The sequence below is a fragment of the Anoplolepis gracilipes genome, chromosome 1, assembly GCF_047496725.1.
Source record: "Anoplolepis gracilipes chromosome 1, ASM4749672v1, whole genome shotgun sequence".
Lineage (NCBI taxonomy): Eukaryota > Metazoa > Arthropoda > Insecta > Hymenoptera > Formicidae > Anoplolepis > Anoplolepis gracilipes.
In genome coordinates, this window is record NC_132970.1 from 6,630,146 (window position 1) to 6,657,851 (window position 27,706).

The 27,706-nt window shown below is 31.9% G+C and overlaps 1 protein-coding gene across 1 annotated transcript in view; it reads right to left on the reverse strand.

Moving 5' to 3' along the window:
• The window catches only part of LOC140666623 (dipeptidase 1), a 119,932-nt gene that overhangs the window by 2,530 nt on the left and 89,696 nt on the right, over positions 1–27,706 (reverse strand). Inside the window, exons 3-8 of the mRNA XM_072893992.1 lie at positions 4,026–4,355; positions 2,703–2,835; positions 2,396–2,584; positions 1,791–1,993; positions 679–839; positions 223–352 (exon numbers count right to left, since the gene is read on the reverse strand). Of these exons, the coding sequence (XP_072750093.1) occupies positions 223–352; positions 679–839; positions 1,791–1,993; positions 2,396–2,584; positions 2,703–2,835; positions 4,026–4,355 (1,146 nt within the window). The remainder of the gene's footprint in view (positions 1–222; positions 353–678; positions 840–1,790; positions 1,994–2,395; positions 2,585–2,702; positions 2,836–4,025; positions 4,356–27,706) is intronic.

Consider the following 27,706-nt stretch of genomic DNA (forward strand, 5'->3'; position numbering starts at 1 on the left):
AATAATGAAAAGCATATCGCGCGAAAATTTGTTATCATCAGTCTTGCTTTTTGCCAAGTATTTATGGAGAACGATTTATGAATATGACTGAGAAAGATTGTGCAAGTGTGTAGCGCAGTAAGACGTAGCAGCATGTATTGCTGCGACAGAATTATGGTGGCGTATTAAGGCACGTCGCGACATGCATATACAACTGTACCTCAGACCTTAATCGACCCTAACCTGTGTGAGAACTCGCAGTAAATTCAAGCCGGCGACTTTCTTTAAGTCGAGCACATTCCATTTGCCGCTACGGAGAAGTTCGGCGAATAGTTCAGGATATCTCGATACGTCTTCAAGCCCACGAGGGGTTCTATGAAAGAAAAGATGTTTTACGTAATCTGATGTTTTTTTTTTTTTTAATAGCTTAACGACTATACAAAATTACATTTTATTTATTAACAATTAATTTGTAGATAAAAAATCAACTTTTTATACCAAAGAACTTTATAATTTTAGTTTGATAATTGAATTCTGGTTTAAATCGCTTACGTCGGTTTATAGCTGAAGAACTATTATATGCAAATTATTCGAAAATTAAAGGTGTAGCATTAACATTTAACACATATATTTCGAAAATAAATTTAAAAAATTTTATATTCTTAATTAATTCTACGTCCGATTTTATCTTCAACATACTTGTTGATGCCGTCGAAATCTCCGCCGACTCCGATATGGTCCACGCCAATCAAATTTCTTATGTAGTATATGTGCTCGGCCACGTCCGAGACACTGGCTTGAGGTCCGCATTTTACGAAGTAATTGTAAAACGTGACCATCACCAACCCGCCGTTATCAGCCTGGAAACAAGCACGTGATGATATAAAGAAGAGCCCGTAATTCTGACGTTCCATGATTTGAACGTGCTTCGCGCCGCCGCACCGGGAATTTTAAGCCAGTTCGATGAGAGTCTGTGTGTAACATGTAATTTTCCATCGGTGTAGAAAGAAAGCTGTAACTTGGTTGTGCCTTTGCCCCGCAACAAATACAACGATAGTAGACAGAGGAATCGATAAAATCGACGAGAAGGGAGGCCTCGTTAGCATGATATCGCATTCCATACCATCGACTCGTTGCCATTAATTTTCGACTTTGATAATTCGCCTCTTAACGAGCCGAAGCAAGCCAAGCGCTCTTTAATGAGGAGCAAAATCGGCAATAGAGGACGAAATCGCTAGTAAATGTTTCACGCTGCTACTAACAATAAAACTTTAACCATCATCTTGGATAATTACCCATTTGCGGGAAAGAAGGTAAGAGAGAAGAGAAAGGTAAATAGAAAAAAAAAAATTTTATCTTCGTCGTGTTGTTCTTTTTTTGTATTGTTAATCGTTTAGCTTTACACCTGCGAGATGTGAATTTTGACGCAAAAAATCCAATTTGCGCGCGAGTGAGAATCATTCTTATACAATGTTGATACTGTAATTATATTGAATGTATAAATATATTTATAAAGTAAAGTATGAATTACATTATAATAATTTTTATATAATTTTAATTTAAGTTTTTAAAGACTATATTGTACTTGAACACAAGTTCTATTTTGCTTTTTTCTAAGTTTTAAGCCAAGACAATTGAAAAAGAAGTAATTAAGAAAATAAAAATAATTGAGAATTAATTTTATATAGATTACAGAAATATATGTATGTAAGTATACATGTACATATATATATATATATATATATATATATATATATATATATATATTTATATTTATTTATTTATATTTATTTATATGTATACGTACTCACCAGCTGTTTAAGAATGTCGTCGGGCACATTTCTAGAAGAATTACAAATGGTGAACGCTGAGGAGTGTGAAAAAATGAGCGGCGCTCTACTGACCCTCAGAGCATCCCTCATGGTTGCCCTCGCAGTGTGACTAAGGTCTATCAGCATTCCAAGCCTATTCATTTCTTGAACTACTGCTTTGCCGAATGTCGTCAGGCCTCCGCCTGGAGAAAATATATCAAAATTATTTTGTTTTCTATACTTTATGTGTGAAATCATACATTACAAATGTTGTGACAAATCTCTAAAATCCGTTAAACAATACTAATACAAAACAGCTATTATACACGTATATATTATATATTATCCATCTTTCAATATAATTATTTCTTCTTTAAATAGTACAATATAATAAATTTCATGCGAAATATAAAACTTGATGTATATATTTCATAATTTAGAAAAGAAATTACAGAGAAAAATGTACAAGTAGAAACATTTTAAATTTTCACCAAACTTTCGTTTGATATCTTAAGTGCTTGCGAGTGTTTATAAGATTAAGTTTGCAAGTTTCGACTCTGCTAATTCTGAAAAGGATGTTTATTTCAAACTTGCGTCTAATTTACCATCTTCGTCGTCGTCTTCTACCGACGAACTTTTCGCCCACGGTGTGTTGCAAGTATGTGTCAGTGTAAGATATCGTACACCCAACTGGTAGAGCGTTCTTAAAACGGCTAAACTACTTCCTAGACTATGCCCACCCTCCACTCCAATCAGGGAGGCTATTCTACCTCGCCCGTGAGCCTCCAAAATCTCTAGAAATTAGAAATATAGTTGAATAAAATTGTCGACCGCGCTAAGTTACAATATTTTCTGTTGCATATTTTCGACGTTCTATATTTTGCTCCTACTATTACGACGAGCAATACTCACCTCTTGACGATGCAGCGAATTGCATGTGCTGGGAATATTTTTCTATGAGTCTTTTAATGAGATCTACCTGCTCTAGAGTCAACTGAACCGCGTTGAGATGCTGAGACTCGCATGGCACGTAAGCGGCCCAAAACTGAAAAAAAGAGATACAATCTACGTGACGTATATATTATATTATGCAGATTTTTCTAGAAAAACAAACAAGGATTTCTTGCATTTTACCTTCAAGAAATTATTATAAAAAATTGTCGAAAATAATTATGTCAAGATTTTTTTGACACATTTAAAAGAAAAGCAAAAAACGAAAATTAGGAAAGTGTAAGATAGAATGCACATTCGAAAAAGTATAGTATTTTACTTTTTGATCATAAGATTAATTGTTTACTAAAATAAAAACATATTTTATATTTTATAATACATTTTGCATTATATGATAGAAAAAATGTGTAAAGGAATATAATTTAAAGCCACACAACAATATGTTTACTTAATGTTCGAATATGAATAATCTTTTCATGTTGAAGAACGTTCTCTCAATCTTATTTTTGAAAAATTAAACTTTTAAGAAAAATAACATTCCAGATATAATAGCAGTGTATTACTAAAATTCTAAAATAATAAAAAATAGTGTGACAGTATTTTGGTGCGTCAAAAAAACGCATTATATATATGTATAAATATGTGCATGCGTGCGTGTTGTATGTGTGTGTGTATGTACATGTGTGAGTGTGACACACGCTTAATGCTCGCATCATTCAGACCTAACGAGCTCTTGAGTGCTCGTATACGATAATCGATGCATTCAATGCGTCACGCTCATAATATTGTCGAAACCCGAAACCCATCTCTAGTAGTGATCTCTAGCATTGCCTGCATAACCGATAATTCTAAATAACATATTTACACATCTACATTGCACTGCGATATGAATCGTTTCTTGAATTGCGTGAGGGTTAATGCTTATAGATCAACATTAAAAAAGATTATCAAATATGTACAATAATATTTTCAATTAAATTATATTATATTAAAGAATTTTGCGTGATAATTAATTTTAATTTTTTATAATAATTATATTTTTTAAAATGTTAATTTAAATTTTTGTTTATTATCAAGCTATTTAATATTATGTTTAATATTGCAGATATTAAAGAGTTATGACATATTCTAATTTCTTTAAGGAAAAATCCGCTATAAGCAGATTTTGTCTCAGAAGAAACGTTATTAAGATTCGACTATTTTTAGAGAAACGTTGTATTGTTTTATTTATTTGACGAGTTTGCGTTTGATTGCTGCAATGTGCTAATTATGTTTAATAATTACCTGACCGCCCACCATGCCTTGCCGCAATCTGACCAGATCGGTTTGACTCCAAGCGCTTTTGCTCCAAGGCGCGACTTGACGCAAGTCCTTGTCGAAATCAAAGTCTGCCAGTTGATTGTGCAGGAAATTGCGGATGTTCCACGGTAAGTCATTGTGGCCGTCGATCAAAGGCACTTCGGAAAGAACCTGCCGAACGGTCTCCAATCGCTCACGCGGCGACGTCAGGAGTGCGAGCTCCCCATCCGCTGGACGTGGCCCGACTCTGCCCACCCAAGTGCCAATCGACAGTATAATCACGCTTACTGTCCATACACCATTCTGGCCGCCATTCTGAAATAAAATACAGCAAATAATGCGATAAGATTAAGCTTCATAGTCTTGGCTACTTTTACATAAAAAAGAAAAATTAATTCTATTCTTCTAATAAATTTATTTAAAAAAATAAAAAGCTTTCTTTTGTAAAATATGAAAAGCCTTCTTTCATTGATAAAGTGATTTTGCATTAAGTAAAATGATATTAATTATTAGATGTACAATAAAATAAAAAAATAATTACAAAATATGACAACATAGCGTAGATATTAAAATTTATAACAAACTAGATTATATATCTACAAAAAAAAAATATATATATAATAGATTTTTCAAATATGTTCTAAAATATTATGTTGTTGTAGATATTGCATAAAAATGATCTTTTGCTCGAGCACTAGACTATATACAGTACAAATTCTATTATTAAACTCCTTATCAAAGAGACTTTTACCAGACAATTTGTGAGACAGATTGCCCGGCGGAAATATGAACGACTTCAATAATGGCACAAAGCGAGTTAATAAAGTACCGTAAAAGTTTTTTTGATATATGTATTTAGTATGATATTCGCGCGCATGAGAGAGTAACGTATTGTTCCTGTGGGATTACCTCGCGTAATGAAGATAGACCGGAAAAGAGAAACAAAACACGAAGGGATGGTTGTACACAAAATTCTGCGACCTACGCCATTTTCCGTACACATCTCCTATTCTATGAAACTAAAGATCTGAGAAACAAGTATTTTCACGAAAGGGAGACATACAGCTTTAATAGAGATTATAAATTATTAAACTCTGTTCATTCAAGCAATGCTGGTGAATGTTTGCCTGTCGTCGGGATTTGTTATTCACAGAACGAAACAGTGAATTATTTCTCGAGCAAAGTATCAAAGCCTTTGCTGTTCACTTTCCAGGACTTGCCCTTTTGCCAGTCGCAGGCTTGCAAACACTGAGAAAAGCCGTACACGCAATGGCCGGAGTTTAATCTTCGCCTCGAGTAATCTGCAGAACGAATTGCGGTACGTTACTATGTGTTACAGGATTATATGAAAGAACCATGCAGACGGATCACGTTCCATTGTCCCGTATATTATTCTGTTTACGAAGCTGTTCATCAAAGGAAAAACTTAAATTTTTGTGAAAAAATGACTGATGGCTTTTTTCCAACGATGATTGATTATCGCCCGCCATTTGCATCGCGACATCTTTGATCTATTGTATCTTGTTATAAAAAAATTGATTTCCGAATAAAGTAATTATTTATCCGAAATGACAAACTCGTTAATCTCTAATAAAGATAATGTTAATTTTTGCTCGTTTCTTGATTTTACGCAGCAGGATTGGATGCGAAAGCAGATATTGTACATCAATCGTACCGGAAAATGTCTGCTGCAAGAGAGTCGAGAGATTCGTGTACAAGAGAGATTAGCTCAACTCCACGTTCTAACCGTGTACAAAAGAACCAAAATTATTTGAGTGCTGAGCAATGTCGTTTAACTGTATTCACCGGTCGACCAAACGGTGACCCGCACTACTCGTTGACCGCGGGAATGCGGTCTGTTCATACTCGGCTGCCCATACACGGCGTTTTCCGCGTCGCACCGCGCCACACCGCCCGAGACTTCGAGGGAGAGTCCCGACATTGTTTAAACTTCCGACGGTCTTACGGAAATATTTGCGCAACGCTAACTTTCGTTGGCAATAATCATTAAGGAATTTGCAGCTCATCGCACTGTATTTTCATAGCATTTCACAATATTATTCGATATGCAGTTTATACGTCGCAATTTGTCGCAATTAAACAGAGATAATATTATTATCCAAAGTTTCAATTATATCGAGAATTTTGCGAAGAAACAAGTTAAAATGTAATTTATTGTCTCGTGCAAATGTAATGTAACTTCTAAATTAATAAAAGTTTAATTATTAAACAGCTTTTTCGTTAGATTTAAAATTTTAATTTTGCGCGTAATATATAAATTTTCTTTTACGCATTGATGGATTGTATAAAATAACATAATATAATATATGTATATGTGTTCGATAAAATACTTTTTCCGAAGTAAATAATAAAATATTGAAATAAAATATAAATTTACTGTTACATAATCCATCGTATGATAATTTCATTCATAGAAAATTATTTAGCATTACGCAAATATAAATTTTATATCTGCCAGTTCGAACGATTATATACTATACGATACTAGTTCGATTCTACAGGTAATTCTGATACCCGATTCTGAATCTATTTAGTCGTGTTGCTAACATTACAGTTCACCTCGCACGTGTCACGTTTAGCTTTTACGACGAGTCGATATTGATTTCATCCGCCTCTAAAGTGAATTTTCATTATCTCATGTGCATGAGAATCTGTATTCTTCTTTTACAGCAATTTAATTCATAGGTGTATAAATAATTTTATTCGTTCAATTTCCGAAAATCACTCGCTGCTAGTATATATTTTAAAATATATAAAAAAAAGAGAAGAGTGTTATGACATATGATACATAAAAACTTTCAAAGAATTCATTAATTGTTAAAAAAATTTAGAACTATCTTATTTTTTATCTTTTATAGCGTATATTTCTATTATAACAATGTAAATTTGACACATTAGAATATATATCAATAATATAAAATGTTTAGCTAGTACAACATTTTGCGCTTTATTGTTACAGATAATTTAAGGAAAACAATCTTGTCTGATCAAATCTTGTTATAATTGAACTTTCCTTCGGCAAAGGTAAAAAATTCATATTTGCATATGGATTTATAGTATATATATATATATATATATATATATATATATATATATACTAAATATTAATAGAAGTGGAGTACTGAAAAGAAGTTAGAAAAAAAGAGGTAAAAAGGCAACAGAAATATTTTAAACTGGCTTGTATCCAAATGCCGATTGTAATAATGGGCCATATTAGATGTGATCAGAGCGAGCCATTGAATCTATTGAATATGCTCAGATAACACGAGCATCGATGTTTTCGAAGATTTAATTTATAAAATTAATTTAATAACTAGTTTAATTATAACTTGTTATAGCCGTGACAATACCCGTCACTAAATTATATGTATTTAAAAAATCAATTATGTATTTACAAAAAGTGTTTTAATAATAACATTTTAAAGATATATATATTGCAAATACCCTATTTTGTAATTAAAATTATTATAAATAATTATTATCACATATCACGATTATTATCTATTACTGTTTGAATTATATTTTAATGAAAATTATTGTACCTAAAGAGAATTGTTAAATATATATATATATATATATATATATATATATATATATATATATATATGTATACACAAACATCGCTTTGTCATACATGTATTTCGCTTTACATTTTGTTCTTCCTATATGAATAGATAATTTGATCCTATCTACTCCATCGAATGAAAGGGGCCGCAAAGGGTTAAATTGGGCGGTCGATTCAATATTCCGCGCTCGTATGCGGCACCGCGATATTGTCCGTTTCATAATTAACACGTCAATTTGGCGATTGGCTCCGTTCGCGCATAAAAAGGCGACGTGCCACAAATGATTTAAGTCACGACCCGAATTTTAATAACCTTCTCGGACGAGCAAATGTACAGAGGTTTTTAACGCTCTTTTAACGTATTAACGTTTACGTCAATTTCTCGTAATAATAACCGTAACATATGAGATAACGAAAGCGCAGGTCGATTTATCGTGAATGGTATCCGTGCAGAAAATATCGTTATCGTAGAACGTTGCGCGTTATGAACGGAGAACATTGTTACATTCGTTATTCAAATGCTTGAACTGTGTAACGGAGCTTGAAAGGGGGTCATGTGAGACAAACTAGGTTTCGCGTACTTTTAAGTTTCAACGGGAATATCTACTGCGCGCGCGAAAAGGCGAGATAGGGAGAGAGAGAGAGAGGGAAAAATTACTTTGTAGCTCTGCTTTCTCCCTTTTCGAGGACGTTGTAACGTTTGAAATTGCAGGGCGGCGGCATCGCGGACTGCCATCGCGGCTCGTGAACTTAAAAAAAAAAAAAAGATCCTAAAAAAAGAACAATTGGAGCTTCCCTGTCTTGATCTTTCCGCAAGCTCAGCTTTGCTGGAGCCATTTCGCCGAGACTCGCAGCTGGAAAGAAAAATTACTTCGAGATGTTTTTCTAAAGACGTCGTTCCGCTTGAACAGCGGCGTGCATTTTAACGCGTCGAGAATTTATATGGCATGAAAGAAACAGAAATTTGCAAAATTTCTGCCATATGTCTTACTTTGCGAAATTATGCATTATTCTTATGCAAGATCGAAGTCCATTTAACGAAAGTATTCTTACATAAATTGGATTTTATACGACGCTCAAAACAAGTCATATTTTAGTGATGCTTGCGCAGAATCTTTCTCGTTGCAAGATTCTTTGATTTCTTTCAGTTTTTTTCAATCACGCTCTTTTGAATAAAGAGAATGCATATAAGTGGAAACTTGGAGGTAAATGCGCGAGTGCAAGGTAAGTGAATCGGAAATTTCAGAGTCGCAATTCATGTTACGTGACTGGCCGCAATATTTCATGGAAATTTCTCCAGAGATAAGAGCAAGGTGAAGATGGCGACCAATAGTCAAAGAAATGATATGTATGCTCTCGGAGGGTTGAATCTGGTTAGTGAGTATCAACGATTAAACGCGAAAGTGCTATTAATTACGTGTGGGAATATCCTAAATGCCGTCATCACGTAGCCATCACTGAAACACATTCCATTCTATATGGATATACGATTACTCATAAGTAATATTTATGTTAACTTTATGTATATTCGCGCGCACACGTTTATCTATATTATTTATTATATCATACATATTGCTACCATGTATAAATTACCGAATTTACATCAACATTCGCAGTTTGCGTTGTTGCTTATAATTATCAAAATTTCAGCTTTTGTTCAAATATTCGCATAACAGGTTAAACAAATGAGAATTATAGGACATTCTATATACACATACATACATATACATACATATATGTATATATACAGAATGTTCCATAATTCATTACATATATATGTATACATATATATACAATATATTAGAGGGATTGCATAATTCTCGTTTATTTAAGCTGCTATACGTAACTAAATTTGAAATATATTTATATACATATATTTTTTGGTCCTATTTTTATGCATTGTCAAAAATGTCGCCGGTGCATATTTTAGAACGCGTGACGTATTCTCGCGTCGCGATTGCAATTTTCCGACTCGTCCAAGCGAGAGGTCGATATGATTTGCGACAGTTACGCATTATATGTGTAAGCAAGGCGCGTCAGCGGCAATATTCTCGTTGAAACTATGACATTTGTCAAACGATACATTGTCGCACGCTGATCTATCACACATGAATGTTTTATGATTTCGATATGGTAGAAAGAAATGTCAATGCGTGTATATGCTGCGAATAAATTACTCGACACTACGTTCGCGAAAATGCAATAAAGCCAGTAAGTGGATTTGCGCGAATAACAACGTGTATTTTTGTTATGGAGACGATCTTTAGTCCTCTGGGGAAAAAAAGCGAATGCGATTTTCGCGCTATGCATAGGAGAATCGACGACCGACGCAAATGGATGGGATCGGGACGAAATCCGAGAAAACATCGGCCGCGGAAGCTCCCGTGAAGCGTGATAGTCCTGCGAGAAAACATGGAGACAAAGGGACGGGAGAAATCCGTTCACACGGACGGACCTTTCTTTTATTCAACTCGCTCTTATTTTTATTTTTTTCCTTCCCCTTGGCATGTAACGTGTTTTAATTCCCGGGCGTGTTGAATTGCACGTCTCTAGATTGTAACGTTCGTAATCGATACGGTTGTTTCAGCTTACATTTTCGACCAATAAATATTTCTCGTATACATTTCTAAGTTAGTGCGCAGCGCGCTATTGAACTTAATTTTGCATATCAGTTACATGATACGGAGTAAATTATGCATGAGACTTTGACGTTGAAGGTTGCGGAATCTGGAATGTGTGTGAGGAGATTTGGAATATTCTATAGATATGCCCCAGAAAGTTGGAGGTCAGGTTAGCAAGAGGTTTTAATACCTCTATCAAAATTATTATTATATTATTTTATTTATAAAATTTATATTATCAAAAATGTATATATGAAAGCTATTGCATTCATCTTAATAATATATTAAATGACAATAAAAATAAATAAGAGATTAATTATGTTATCTTACAAAAATTGGTAATAATAAACGTAAAAAATTAATTTAATAAATACTTTTTTATATGAAAATTTAAATTCCGTGGGCAATAGGAGAATTTTTTATATTTTTAAAAAATTGCAACTGGAATGTTTTTTACACTCAGAATTAATTGCGAGACAAAATATTCTTATTGTTAGTATAAAATGGCGCAGAAGTTCTAAATAGTTTCACTGTCATTTAAGTTTAAGTAAATATTTTATTTTGTTTATATTTACAATTATTTTACAGAACGCTGGCATTATTTTTTCAAAATTCATTGTGATTCATGAATTCATAATACATGATTTTATTTCCGCGTATAAGCAAAAGCAAGATACGCAACCAAACAAAAAGAATCGTTGACGCGAATGATAAAAGAATAATAAAATCACTGCGAACTTTTCAGTCTCGAGCTCAAGAACGTACTTTGTTATTTTCCTGGTAGAGGATTCATACTATTTCATACGCAGTGAGCAGTATGGCGAAAGTGCACTTTGTGAGGGGGATGGCAAGCGCGACATAGGAAAGAATCAGACATTGGAGGTGCGAAATGGCTCAATGTGAAAAGTTCGGGCGTGAAACTTCGAGATTGGAAATATTTCGCATTCTCTATTTCTCTACTCCAAAAGCTGGAAGCCACGTTTTGCGTTCGATAACTTCATCGGAATCCACGTAAATCAACAGATGGAAACTTTTTCGCTGAGTATCACTCATTCGTTTCGTAATTCTGACATATTATTCTCAACGTATTATTACGTGTAAGTATGTAACAAAAATCCGCCGTGTTTTATTTCTCATCATTTTCTCGTTTATTTAATCAAAATACAAGTTTATTTATGAGTAGTAACTCTTATAGGAATTTAATCTATAAAATGTAAAAGAACATATTTTTTTAAAATGATTAATAAAATATAGAAAAAGAGAAATCAATAAAACATATCATATTAAAATAAACACTTTCCTTATTATTACTAAACATTTTAATTTTTGTAGTTTTTTTGCTTACATGTACATATATATATACAAGGTGTCCCGGAACACCCTTAACAACGCTCGTGAGCAGGTAGGGCACAGTAAACTGAGCAAAAAAGTCTTATACCATTTTGCGATTTTCGCAATAATTATTAAAATATTAATCAAATGCGCTCAGCATACCCTGAGTGTTTTTAATAGTTCAATAATTATTGCGCTAATTGCAAAATGATACAGGACTTTTATGTTCAGTTTGACCTGCTCTATCTGCCCTAGAGAATTGGGGCGATTATTACCGGACATCTTGTAGATATGTATAATATTGTTCGCTAAGCGTTTTTAATTAATATTTTAATAATTATTGCGAAAATCGCAAAATGGTATAAGACTTTTTTGCTCAGTTCACTGTGCCCTACCTGCTCACGAGCGTTATTAAGGGTGTTTCGGGACATCCTGTATATAATAATTATTAACTATATTATATTATATATATGTAATACATTATTAAATTACTATTCACAATTTGCAATATTTAAGTGGCAGCATTGCAATTACATCTATCACGATATTTACATGTGTTCTAATTACTAATGAAAAGTCGTGAAAGCTTTCAAGAAATATAACAACTCTGGCTCGATAAAGTCCCGCGGTTAATATGGATTTGCCCTGTCACTATTTTTTTTCTTTTTACCGTATTCTGTCTTATATGTATATACACATACAAGCTTCGCTTTAAATTAATTTCACTGTGTTTTACCGCATGCTACTAACGCGCGATGCACGCGCAAAAGCGCAATTGTAAACAAGCATTTCTAGCTTGCCTATTCTTTCTTTTTATCTTTTGCGTTTTCTTTGTGTGTCATGCATTCTCTATGTGCAGCCGTGCAACTTCTTCTTTTTTTCGGTTTTTTAGTTCGCACTCGTTTACCACTCCTAATTAGTCAGCTAACAAGAGTCCGCAGTCGTTTGTACAGATCTGCATTAAGTTAGCGCAGGTGAACGTAATATAAAGCTCTCTTAAGGCGATAATCAAACGATCGTTATAAAATTTATAGCGCATCCTTTAATCGCTTTTGCGACCGCTTATGGCCAAATCATGGTCGAATAATTTATTTCCTTTTTAAATTATTGATTGTTCTTTTTTGAATAATTTATCTTTTTTCTAAAGGCATTAATTATTTGGCGATCAACAGCAACAATCGAAAATCAAATTTGTTGGGAACTATAATGTATGTAAATCCTAATTAAAGTATTCGTCACCCGTTGCTATGGTAGATGCGCACAGTAATTTGCTCTGCCTATGTCTGATTGACTGGAAATTGACGTTAATTAAAATAAATCCATATTATGCGCGAACATGGCGCGTTGATAATACAATAGATTAGAATGGCGGCTTATTGACGGAAAGTCGATCTGTTTCCTATAACGCGAGACGGCGAGAACACATTCACGCATACTCTGTACGATATTTTTTAAATACGATATGGAATAAAATAAATCTCTTTGTGTATTTTTTGCGTAACATTAAACGAACTTCCACTACACATGTGTTTTTGCAGACCGCTTTTTCGTAAAAAACGTCCAAAATCAAATCCGTTATCCGCAACGATCGAATTCAATTTGCATAGTGATATAGTCCTAGTGATCAATATTCATATAGGCGATAAAATTCCATCTAAAACGTCGATATAATGTTGTTATTTTTTCAAAAGCTGCAAAAAATGTAATATTGCGGCAAAATTTGCGCGTATAACGTTGATCGTGCATTAATTCTGCGATTCATTATTCGCGTGATACTCAACACTATTATGTTGTAGGAAGGGTAACGAATTGACGGGCATGAAAACCACTTTGAGATACGGTAGCGGAGTTGTGCGAGTTTCGAATCGATGGTGGTAAACCGCATCTTCGACGCGCGAATCACGCGCGATCTAAAGTTTGTCGAACGCCGGAGGGCTAAAAGGAACTTGATTTCCGATAAATTTGTGGTATACAGTGGAAATCGAGCAAAACAAGTGAGATACGATCTCTTTTCGAGAAACTATGTCGATCGTGTATTTTCTTCGCTTCGTTACTGACGATAACACACGACGATATAAATTAGATTCGAGTATTCGATAATTAATATTTAAACATTGGCTAATAAATATCTGAAATTTATTAAATATATTTCAAAGTAAAAATTTTACATCCACACGTTTAACAAATTAAAGTTTTAATAATTTTTTTTATAATCCCATTAGTCGTATAAAATTGAATTCATATTTAATCTCTATTTTTAATCGATATGTGTATACTATATACACATATTATTCGAAAAAAGACAAAGCCATCTGGCGTTGATACTGAAACGGAATTTGCAAGTTTTATTTTTTAGGAACTTGTGGAAATGTCTAACTCTGCAAATGCCACATGCATGAAGCACGAGGGACATGCGTCTTCGACGATAGTAGAACGCAAAACACAAAAATGTTTTGCTTATGGGAACAGTCGATTGCACTCGTGTAACGACTTTCTGCAGTTGGATAGATTGAAATGTGAAAATAGCGCTGAGCTTTGTGTAGGCAAACAGGAAAACAAACCAGCCGGGTATCGGAAAAGCATACGGTGCTTTCAAACGTGAAATATTGTTGCATGGATTCGCTCGGTACGAATTTGCGCACCCAATTTTAGTGCTACTGCGGATATAGTTATGGAAAAAAAAGAACAGGGGGTTATTATTTTTATCTACGTGACTCATTTTGTATTGGGATAGAAAAAAGTTATTTATGACCACCATCACGCGTTAGTCATAAATTTCTTGTTATGCAAAAGTTCACTAAAATTTATATACAATGGAAGACATATATTATTTTTATAATCTCATCAAAATCTCATCGAAAAACATATTTGCAGAAAAATACATGTTCTTTGTTAATTGTGAATTCTTTTATTTATTACAAATATTTATTAAGAAATTAATGTTTCAATCTCGATAGTGATATCTATATTGGTAGCAATATCTTTTTTATTATTCGATTACTTGCATATATCTCTTTCTTATATGTATTTATCATGTATTTCAATATATTATTTAAACTAGTACAATCTAATGTCTAGAATTAAATGTTAAAATATTATTCTATAACTTTTGTGAATATTTAGGAATATAATAGTACATTTCTTTTTCTTTCTCTTTTTTTTCATATGCAGAAGAAAATAATAATAAAATAAAAAATAATTATTTTTATATATGCGTACTCGACTTAATAATTTTCGTTTATTGATATCAGGAAACTATAAACTATTGTCAAGTATAACTCAATATTATCCACACCGCAGGATATACCGCAGTATTCCTAGAGTAGTAGCAGGACGAGTAAGGCTAGACACTCATGGCGAAGTTATGCGCAGCATTTGCCCGCGAGGACATAACTCTGTACGCAAAGTTGGCAGAGAACAGCGTCGGCGTCCCTTCCGTGCTAGAATAACAAACCACCTACGTTACAACTAGGAAGCGCTAGAGAGATGGATGTTGAATTCGATTTAAGCCTGTTAGCGTTCGCTTCCGCCAGAATTTTTTATTCATACTTTGCAAAGAAGATTGTGAAACGAGTATAGATTATAAGATGTTTTTTTTGATAATTCAGTTATTAAACATTACGTCCAAAATAATATACAAATTTTAATTAGATTCATGTAAATACTATATACATATATATATATAGCGTGAGAGAGAGTGTTATATATTTTACAACATTATTATTTATATTGTATATTTGCAAGAAATATTATTTTCTTTTACTATTATGTGTAATAATTTTATATAATTTTATTTTAATTATATTTTTCCATTACATCTTTTAATCCTATTTTTATATTCTTTCGATTTTTGTTAATAATTACAAAAGTGCAATAAATTAGAATTAAATCCGAGATGTATCGAATTGATAAAGAAGTAGAAAAACAAAAATGTTATCGCGCATAAATACGTTGACGTTTTTCTCATTTTTGGATGGCAATATTTCTCCTGACAGATACACATATATCGTGAGAGAGAGAGAGAGAGAGAGAGAGAGAGAGAGAGAGAGAGAGAGAGAGCGTTATGTATTTTATAATATTATTATTTATATTGTATATTTGCGATAAATATTTTTTTTTACTATTATGTGTAATAGTTTTATATAATTTCATTTTAATTATATTTCTCCATTACAACTTTTAATCTTATTTTTATATTCTTTTGAGTTTCATTAATAATTACAAAAGTGCAATAAATTAGTATTGAATCCGAGGTGTATCGAATTGATAAAGAAGTAGAAAAACAAAAATGTTATCGCGCATAAACACGTCGACGTTTTTCCCGTTTTTGGATGGCAATATTTCTCCTGACAGAAATCAACATAATCCTTCTGCGTTCCGGCCACCAACGATATCAAGGAGCATACACCGAACATACATGCGCAACCGTAAAATTGAAGTCCGACTCCGTTGCTTCAAATTCTGTGCACGTGAGATAGATCTGACGTAGAAGGCGACTACGCCGTACAGACTTGTCTGAATATTACGTCTACACCTTAGTCCGCACCGCGTGTACGTACGTGCCCTTATACAAGGTGCCGAGCAAACGGATTCTGCTGAAAATCGGGAAGTACGCGCAATGAATGTTGGACTCTACGTAATATTCTTGACGTCGGCAACGTGTATGCTGAGTTTTAATAAAAATTTGATTTATCTCCAATAATGTGATTTCTTAATACCATTTTCAATATACTTTATGCAGAAATTGGCCAACACACATGAATTCAAAATTGGCAATCAATTCTCTGGAATATCTTGCCAAAATAATAGAAATTTTTTGTGCATGCAATAAGTATATTAATAATCTGGAAAGCTATAATAATTTTGTATTATTAAATATGTTAAAAGTTTATAAAAAGAAATCTTAGTGCAGATTTATATTTTAAAATTATGAGATAATTACATAAATAATTTAAAAACTAACATAAAAAATTTATTTAGTAATAATAATTTTACTTTTCTGTAATAAGAAAACTTGTGCATTTACGTGATTATGAACAAATACATGTTATGGATAAGTCGATGTTATTTTGATAAGTTTAATCGTCAATTAGATTCTTCAAAGTTTGATTAATCCTCAATTTATATTTATGTTTTAAAGTAATAGTATAATTGTGATTTTTAAGGATATATACATTAAAAACAATTTTACATCAAAATTATCGAATTATCCAGAATTCGTGATATCACATTCATAATCTGAATAGTTCATGGAAAATTCATTGAGCAGATTCAATAATCTAACTTCATGGAGAAGAATGTAATTAAACGTTTTTAATGCCTTTTAATTTCTCCATTCAAGAATTGCGCGATATGCAAAATTAGTAGTCGATTGATTCGATCCCATGTTCGATCAAACGATTAGATCACGCCATTCGTTATCTCTCTTTTGATTTGTCGAAAAGCAACGAACGCAACGAGAACAAGCGTTCGTTGTAATTTTCACATTCTTCAGAGAGAACAATATTACGTAAATGCAATGACCTACGTATACAATAGGTGTTTTAACTCAAGTATACTGATTGCAAATCGATGGTTAAAGAAATGAAGTTTATTGAGTTTAGGACCAGAGATGTGATAAACGTGTAATTCATTTATCAGAAGTTCTTATATTTGTAGAGGTAGAAAGTTGTCTTTCGCCACGTTTCTCTTTCTGCTAATCATAAGATTGTAAAACTAACTAGTGTACTACGCTATTGTAACATTTTCAATAAAAATTAAACGTTTTCAATAAACCAAATGTTTTCAATAAATCAAACTTGTAATTCTCGCGGTAACAATAGACAAGTGCACAGCAGGAATTGGATTATCCAATTATCCAATAGATTTAATGTGTCACTGTTTTTTGCAAACTCATCGAATCTATTACATTTTCTTTGCGCAAAGTTTAAACGTTTTTGCGAATTATGATAAAAGTAATATCAAAAGTTTCCAAGTTCTATTATAATGACAAATGGATGTTTAGTTAGTTAATATTTACAATATTTTAGTTGGTTAATATTTATAAAAATTTTAATAATCTAAAATTAGTCTTAAATTTTTAGAGTTTTACTCTCGCATTAAAAAAGAACAAATATATATATATATATATATATATATATATATATATATATATATATATATATATATATATATATATATATATATATATATATATATATTATAAAATATTATCTTTGCTTTCTAACATTAACTTGAAGAGTTTATTAAAAGAAAAAAAATTAGGAAAAGTTTTATATTTAAAATAAAATCCAATTCTATGACATTTTGTCATTGGAAAAAACTGATACATAATTTGCTTAATAATAGTTAATAAATTAATCATTATTAATTTGTGGAATTATAAAAAGTTGATTTTGATACCAAGAAGCAATTAGTATGTATAGATATTTATATGTATAGACATGTAGATTTTTTTGTCATATATGGATACAAAATTTTTTTTTAATATATGAAATCTATTATATGTGATATAATAATATACAGTATATAATATAAAATATAATAGTATAATGCATATAGATTGTGTGTTCCGATATTCACTGTCAGTGTACGTGACGTAAATTAAAGATTTTCAGTACTGATGATGAATATCAGAACGCAGCCATATTATTGTAAATTGTCATTTTTTTCTTAATTCTGATTAGAAAATTTGACATCTGAACACGTGCTTATTATTTTTGTCATCGAAAAACTTGTCAATATTATCAATATATTCTGTGAACGTCTGCAAATTAATGGCCTATACTGTAACGCTCTCTCAGAATATCTCTTTATTGTTCGCGAAATCACTTGTCAGCATTCAACAACTACGAGAGTTTGTTGAATTGTCGCTCATTATCGAAACTATTCTTTTCGTTGCTAAAACGCATCGTGACCTTTCAGGTTGTCACGTTCAGTCATTCGGCACACGCAATCGTTTCTAATTACACATTGCTCGCACCGAAGTACTTGTCATTATCGAGCGCAACTGCGTTTCCCTAGATTTTCGCCAAGTTATACGCAGTTACGGTGAATCGATCTTGTTCCGTGTTCCAAGCTTCGCACAGACCGAATTAAATGCCAGCACTTAATTATTTAATTGCTGACAAGGAAAGACGATCAAGAGGAAGAATTGGGAACGTGACAATTACATAACCGTCGAACCTCGCTTGTAATAATGAGGTTCTGGATACCTGCGATAATGGCGTCTTCAGATTTTTACTATCAAAAATATTTTTTTTCTTGAGGGATAGAAATATTTATATACATACACACAAAGTATTTGGGTAAAAGAATTAATCTAAGCGAGTCTTAGACATTAAGAAATAGTTTGAAAATTTGTAGATTCAAAAAAGAAAATGAGAGAAAGAATTAAAAATTTGAGCAAGGCGAAAGAAGCTTTTTCGTTTAAAAAATATTATTTTCATATTTAAATATTAAAAAACTGTTACCAGAAACATTTTACTTTTTTTTCCGCACTTTATTGTTTGAATAATTCTGCTTTTTAAAATATATCCTCTTCTTTTTTAAAACTTGTTTTAATTTTAAAATTGTCAAACTAATTTTTGTTTAAATATTCATTGCAGTATGATACTAAATCGCATTGCAAATAGTTACACTATTTAAATAATGCAAATATATAGATGTTTTACATTTTAAATATTAATATTTGAATTTTTTTTAATGCTTATTCATAAGATTTAAATACTTGCCAGATATTATTCAAATATTAAATTGTTAGAATTTATTTCTACTTACTTTATATTCTGGTCATGTTTATAAGGAACTATTAAAGAAATATAATATGTATATACAATAGGGTAGAGTCCGGAAGAGATAGACCACAGAATGAGATGGACCAGCTGTTTATTTCTCGAACTGTCCGCTAGAATGTACTGGTGGCAATTTTGTTTGATAATAACGGACGTGAATGTTAGGCAGTATCATTTTTGAATTCTTTTTTGCTAGAATTTAGCTAATATATTGCATAATATGCGTGAACCAGATAATAAAAATTGTTTCATTATTTAAATGATAAGGTATAATACGTTATTTAATAATATTTTTTAATCAGTGTTCAACACAAAATAAAAATAATGTCAGTCAATCGTTATAGTGTGTCGTAGTGGTTCCAATAAAGGCATAATGGCAGCCTGGTCAATTTCTCTGACATCTGGGAGAAATTGACCAGATTGAAATGGGAAAGATAGACTATTTTATATATGGGTAAAGGTTACTTTTTTGACAAATCATTAATAATTTTATATTTACAAGCATAATTTGTTTATATAATGTGTAATATGATTTTTCGTATATTTAATAATTGAAGAAACACACTGCTCACATAATAGACATACAATTAAATTATTCTTTTAAATTTTTCTTTATAAAATGTATTTTTTAAAATTATTTTCTACAAAATATTTTTTCTAATATTAAAGTTTGGTGTACATTTTTTCTAATAGTTAATTTTGTTATTTAATTTATTTACACCTTTATAATTTATACCTTTAAACACCTAAAACACACTAAAACGGACAATAAATTTTTATTATTAATACTTTATGCAAGTCCATCTCTCTCGCGTATAGCCTGATTTACATAGCTAAACTTAAAGTAGTATATAGAACAGATGGACCTCTCTCTCCCTCTCTCTCTCTCTCTCTTTCTCTCTCTCTCTCTCTCTCAGTTTTATATATTTTTTGTTTATTATTAATAAATTGACTTATATGTCTTTTATGTTTATACTATTATTTATTATTAGTATGCAGAATCCAAAATATAATGCCAGCCTTTCACCAGTATTGCTTTAAATGACAAAAAGATAGCAATTCTTAAAAAGTTCCATCTCTCCCAGCCTATATTATATATATATATCATCGAGTTTGACATATAAAGTACCGATTCTGTAAAACTATTGAAATTTCACATACAACATGATCGAATCTAGACGCAACGGAAGCGTTTTAAAGCACCCACCCCAATAATAATTTCCCGGAAAAAGCCAAGTGAAAAAAAACGAGGAACATTTCGCCAAAGTTAGACACTCGTGACACTCGCAAAAAAACGGTCAAAAAGAATGAGAGAGGATAGTCAAAGAGAGAAAGAGATAGAAGAAAGGCCACAAAACTTTTAAACGGGTCAGGAGGTCTTGTTCAAAAAGTCGTTCGCGAAAACTACGCCCGTAATATCGTACAAGAAAAATCGGTTTTTTTCTCGGATTCTCAACAAAAAATCGTCTACGGAAACTTCAATAATCCTCGTCTCTCGCTTGTGTGTCTCAATATTTAAACAACATTCCTGTCGCCCGATATTGTCTCGCATGAATGGACACTCCGCGGAAACCGATGTCACCGTAATAGCTTTCTTGTTCCATGAGCGGGTTAGAAAATCAATCTCGATCTCGGCACAACGACGTCGTATTTCTTTTACGCTCGTCTTTTCACGTCTCTGCACCGACATATTAGGTAACTATACGACGGGAAGTATCAATCGCTAATTTAATGCTTTTCTCGCCGAGATTGTATCAGAGATACTGCGATGTTTCCGGTAAAATTGTGTCAGGTATTTTCTGTAAGCCTTTCTCATTTTTTAAAAAATAATTTAATTTTTTCAATAAATATTTTTTCTGCAATATAGATGTGTTTTTCTCTTTTTTTCTTATAAATTTTAATCGCATCTGTATAACGTAATGACAATGTTATTATAAATATAATATTGTTTTCTTAACATTTTCTATGTGTGTATAATTATGTTTTATATTAAATAGATTTATACATTTAATTTGATATAATAATAGATCCAGCATATATACATTTGATTTGATAATAAAAATAATAATAATTTTCTTTGTTTATTGTCACACATAAAATATGTATCATGCATTTCTTGTGAATCATTTAATCTGATATTGAGCTAACATAGTTATAACGTTATAACAAGATCTTAAAAGGAAAACTTAAAGATTAAAAATGTTTATCTCTTTCTGTTTGTTATAAAATTTCTTAGAATCAAATAGAGAGAGAGAGAGAGAGAGAGATCTTAAATAGATTTCTGTTTTCTGAATTTTTTTTCAATCGAAAAATGAAAAAGTTTGTCTTTATTCGTCACAATAATTTTTTATCTATACAACTATAAGTTTTTCTTTATCCAATTGTAATTTCTTATCCATGTAGTACTATATCAACTTATAAGTAACACTTGAGAAGTTCGATTCAAGATTAATGAGACGTAGCAAAACTTTCAACATTAAGTAGTTCTAGTCTCCATAGATTATAATACAATTTTTTTGTAATATAATTAATCGATTAAAAAAGAGTATTAAATTGCATATATTATAAAGCTTTTTCACGTATATCAGTATCTTGATGATTTTAATATTGGTGTAATGGAGATTATCCCGGAAATCAACTCAACTTCCTTCATCGGAACATCGCGAGAAAGACGAGAATAGTTAACGTGACGCGAAACTCGCGTTCGTTACTAATAGATAAGATCCACGCGTCACGTTCCCAGAAAATTAAATTATAATCTCGCCCCGGATGTACATCGATAATGATAGCAGCGTTCGGTCGCTTCGTTACAAAGTTCCGTTCAAGCGTCGCCCTTTAACTACACATACCACACATATTCTTAACACGTAACATACGTTCAAGTTTCTGCTCTTTGTCGACGACTTTCTTGAAGTTCTCAATCCCGGTTCTGATTTACAATTCTCCGCTTCTCGTCTAGAATGCCACACAGTGGTCATACATATTTAACCGACATGTGACTCTGTTCGGTGGATAAAATTGTTCTTCCTCTTCCTGCGCTGCCGCAGTTACGTCAGAGTTGGTTACAAAACCTCGACAGACACTCCTTTACTTTACCACACGGGAGTAAAGTACGAGCGAGAATCGCACGGTATATCTTCAATTCGTAATCAAGTCGAATTTCAGCCTTCGTACTCACAGATGCTTTCTTTGAGATGAAAGGCACCATGTCTCTTACGGGACAGAATTCGGGACAGATGTCTCATCTCTGTGCCAGAACATTCCCGTTTTACTATTTTCACGGTTATTTTAACAAACGCAGTTAAAGTTTATACATGATACGGCATTGCTATTTGATTCGAGTTTTTGTCAGAAGAATGACAGGAACAAAAGATATATTTCTTAATTAATTAATATACAGCATATTATATATAGTATTCAAAGATCTCATAATATACATTAAGAGTTTGAAAATTAAAGATTTAGAAATATATCCAAATTGAAAATAATAAGATTTATAAATTTGAAGATTAAAATACCTTTGTACTCGAGAATTTGATAATCGTGCCATACACTAACATTTAAATATCAAATACTATGACGTGATTATATTAAAATAACATATAAACTATTTAGTAAAATTATAAAATCCATTGCGAATGTATTTGCTTATTTTTTATCATGCTAATAAAGTACTGGAAATTTTGACAGTTAAATTAAATTAAATTATTATTATATAATATATTTTTATAGTATAGTTTCGGTAAATATGTTTTCTGTGCAACAATTTTTTACTGGCGGCCGTCGTTCAACGATCTCCGGTACATTGACTACAAAATATATAGGGTGAAGAAAAGTATCGTTTATCAGGCAGAGTACGTCGATTTAAGCGCGTAGCTTAACAGCGCAGTTTTGTATCGCGTTCTCCGAAGTAGGAGGACGTGGGTAATCCTTTTTAGGGCGTTTGTCGGGAGCTTCTCCCAGGGCTCTTCCAGTACCGAGGTCTTTTAAAAGAAGCACCTTTTTCCTCGCTGCCACCTGGCGGAAGGTAATTCTCTTAAATATCCGTTTCATAAATCTCGACATATACTTGTGCATGCGCTCGCAAACTCGAAGCGAGAAAAGTGAGAAAGGCCGAGCGATTATGAAGGAAGAAAGGCGTAGACATGAATAACGATAGCGAAAATATAGGTCATTAATGTTAAATGGCAATTTTGCATGAGATTTCAATGCAACTATTTAATAAATAGTTTGATTCTGGAAGGCTCAAGGTAATCTTGTTATGTAACAATGGATTAAGTAGAATCTAATTATTGCTGCTAATTTTGACTGATCATCAAATTTAAAAAAAATTTAATACCAAATTGTATGAATATAAATATATTGAACATTATTTTTATGTTAAAAAATCCTTTACTAATTGCAAATTAATAATAACGATACGCAACAATAAAAGTTAGAAAAATAATATAATAAATAACGAATGGAGAGCAGGTGTTTACTGTTTGGAAGCAAAAGTATAGAATTCTCTTTTCCTATCAATTACATATTGTGTTTTCGGATCAGTTTCCCTCGATAGTAAAGGCAATTCGCTATTTATCAAGAGATATACATAACCGCAACAATAGCTACACATATATTACAAAGTACAGAAGTCATATAGATCATGCTTGTCGATATCTAGCATATAGACGTTCTAACTGGTCAGATAAGTTGTTCCAAACCCGGAATACACAATTTAGACGAGAATAGCCGAGCAGAAATCAGCTTTATGCGGTAGTTTACATTCCGGGACTAGATATACATGGTACGTATACAAAGATACAGACCTACCATTAGCGGGTTTACGTGAGTCGCCGCTACTATATAGTTACTAGGTAATGGAATGCATGGCCGGTGTATATCGGTGGTCTCGACATGGGTAATCGAAAACCAGCCATGCCCTACTCTCGTAATATGAGAGTGGTCAAACACAACTGCCCAAAGATCGTGCCAAAACATCACCTTAACAAGACGATTGCGTAATCAAGTGTCGGGAGGTCAAGTCTGTGCTCAAGCTCTCCTTCGGATGCATAATGGAATTGTCTTTGATCTATCATGCGCTTTAGAATAACGTACAAAATATATTAAAAGTGTGTTTCATATATTTTTTTGATTGTATTATTGCATGTATTATTTTGATTTAAGAAAATAACATCTTAATTAAAAAAATAATTTTATTTAAACAAATTGCAAATTTATAAATGTTGAAAATTGTTTTCCAATTTATTTCTACTAACCAAGAATTTTGTTCTATTGTCACAACTCTCTTATTTTCTTTATTATTTTTTTCTTTTTATTTTATTTGTTCTAAAGTATATTATTGTCAGAATTATTATAATGTGATCGTACGACAAACACGTAGTTTGCCTTAATGTATTTCCCTATGCATATTGCCCGATGGCGCGATACAACATTTACATAAATATGGGTGCGATATTAGTACTAAATCTCGGTATGTGCCAGCGGTGGCGAAACATTGCTCGCAATTAGATCGAGACGTTATACGACCGTTGGCCATGTGCAATCTGCAGTTTGCAACTTCGGTCAAGTCGTTGGAAGTCTCTGCCTTCCTGTTACCGTCTGTGCACCAGGCGGTAGCCTCGGTTTACGCTACATAAAGGTACGCAAACCATGAGGGACGCCATCGTGTTTGCTTGTAAACCGTACATGCTCGGAAGCATTCTATGGACAGGCGCAGTAAATCCGCTTTAGCGACAAGCTCTCAATTTCTTGTCTACGATTTCGGTGTTTGTTTCGTCTCACTTGTGTATTTGCACTTTGTATCTTTTTAAGACATACGTATTTACATTTAATTAATCTCTTCTGTTTTAACCTCATTCTTATAAAATGAGAGCATTGTTGTACGTTGAAAAGGATTTGGTTTCAAAACTTTTTACCTTGTTTTTGTTATCTTTATATCTCTAGTGTTAATAGTCTTATTATCATTCTTATGGTTACACAATTCTTAATGTTATTTTTCATGGAATACACATTTTTATACACAAAACAAGAGTTTAGAGAGAGAAAGAAATAGAGAGAATCAAATTTTTTTAAATAAAAAATTCTTTTTTTCTTAAAAAAATATTTAACCCTTAAAAAAATATTTAAATGACACTTTAGAACAAATATTTGTTAGCAAGTAACTTTTTAAAAAATGAAAATTAAAATAAAGTTGTTAATATTTCTTTTTTTAAAGAAGAGTTTTACATTAATAAAATATAATAACAAATAATATTTATTTACGAATAAAAAGCATTTCAATATGTAAGTATTAAAATATCAATTATATATGTGGTTTATAAAATTTCTATGTAATAATTAAATAATCAGTGGATAGATTTTCTTACGCTTACAAATTATTCATACCAGAGAATCGGAAAAGAATTTAAGAGGTAAGAATGGAACATCAACGATGGAGCAAAGCTTAAGTACCATTGTTATTCCTCATGAGTCTACTTTTTTCCTGCGGGAGACAGTCCATGTGCTTAACTTCCCTCGGAAATCGTGCTCGATCGAACGTTGATAGAAACGATTAGTGGAATTAATGCAAATCTCTCGGAGGCAAACGTGTCATTTACATGTCTGATTACCCTCAAGTCTCTCGCCGATTACATCATCATTGCCATATTTGCCCATCGGCGTTGATTGCCGGGTACGATGTCGCGGCCGCATAATTACATTCCTAATCACGTTAGTGAGAATTTAAGGGACCGAATTGTAAATTTGCAGGTGGTGCAAATCCCATGCTATATCTAATATCAAATAAAATCGAAAACTATATGTAAAATACTGTAGAAAGAAGAAAATAGAAGAAAATTAACATAATCCTAATGTGTATCGAGTATTATTGAAATAAAAATTATTCTTTTTCGATATGTTAATCAATAATATAATATAAAATAATGTATATTATAAAATATTATAAAGTAGTAATATTAATATAGCAATATAATCTATACAAACTACAATATTATAATAATTAATAATATATATTTATATATGCCAATTTTGATATGATGTACGCTTTAAATTTATCTATTATGTACTTTTATCTATTAATTCAAGATTAATATGAGATTTAAGAAAATTTTTATATTAATTGGATATTAATTTGAGAGTAATAAGTTATAAATTCATCGAAAATCTTTTTGCGTGTATTGCAGCGACACCAACTTCATCCGTACTAATTATTGCTTTTTCATAAGCGACCGAGGTACCGGCGATTCGATTACCTAGTAATTTACCATCGAGTAATTAAATTCTGCCGAGACGACGATGCTGGTGACGGCGACCAGTGTCGCTTACTACTTACTTAACTAAGGATGCTAGAGGACAGAAGCTCAAATTTTGAACAATATACATTCGATACGTCTCGATAGATTTTTAAATGTTCCTTTTTTGGAAGATTGTCGCATGAACAAAAAAGTGCATTAATACTGAATAAATTTGTTGCATGAGATGTCCATGCCAAAATATATCTTAAGTACAAATATTAGAGAATAAATATAAAATTATTTTTTTCTTAATAAATATTTTAATAAATGCTGAAAGAGAGGATTTATTTGTCACAATTTCTTATTTTTTAATATTTAATTTCTTGTCACAACTCTAATATCTATTTCACACAATGCGATTTTTTATGCTAAATAGTTTGTGTGTGATTTGCTGCAAATAAAGTTTTTATTAAAGTAAGATCGATACGACGTTGATCAAAGCTTTTTTTTTATCAAAAAGAACTTCACGCAATTCAAATTCGTTAGAAATATAAGTAAACAAGAGTACTTTTTTTTAGATTTTTATGACAATTTTCCATGTGTGTGTTAATATTATTGCAACACAATAATGTACAACACGCTTTCTCTAATGTAATGCTTTCAATGTCCATTTATTTGTTGTGCATGTAATTATTTAATATATTAAATTTCAAAGATTTAAAAGCATTAAGTCATTTGATATTACATTTAAATATATTAAAAATTAAATAGAGAGAGACAGCCGCATTTATAGATACTTTTATAATATTGCATTATGTGAATATATAAAGCGATGAGAGAAACTATAATTCCGATTTTTGCATCATATTACACAGGAGACAGTAATTTTACCAAAAAATTTAATTTCGCCAAAGTGCTTTGACAGTAACTTTGAACAGAGCAGGTGGCGCGCCGCCGAACAGGCATTTTTTGATTAATTTTATGAAGACAGGCAGATTCAAGTCTACGTCATTCGCAGATTTAACCTCTCGGAGGGACTTTCGACAATCGCTTCCGCTGGATCTAATAAATATTTCCCGGGAGAATTTAGAGCTTCTTC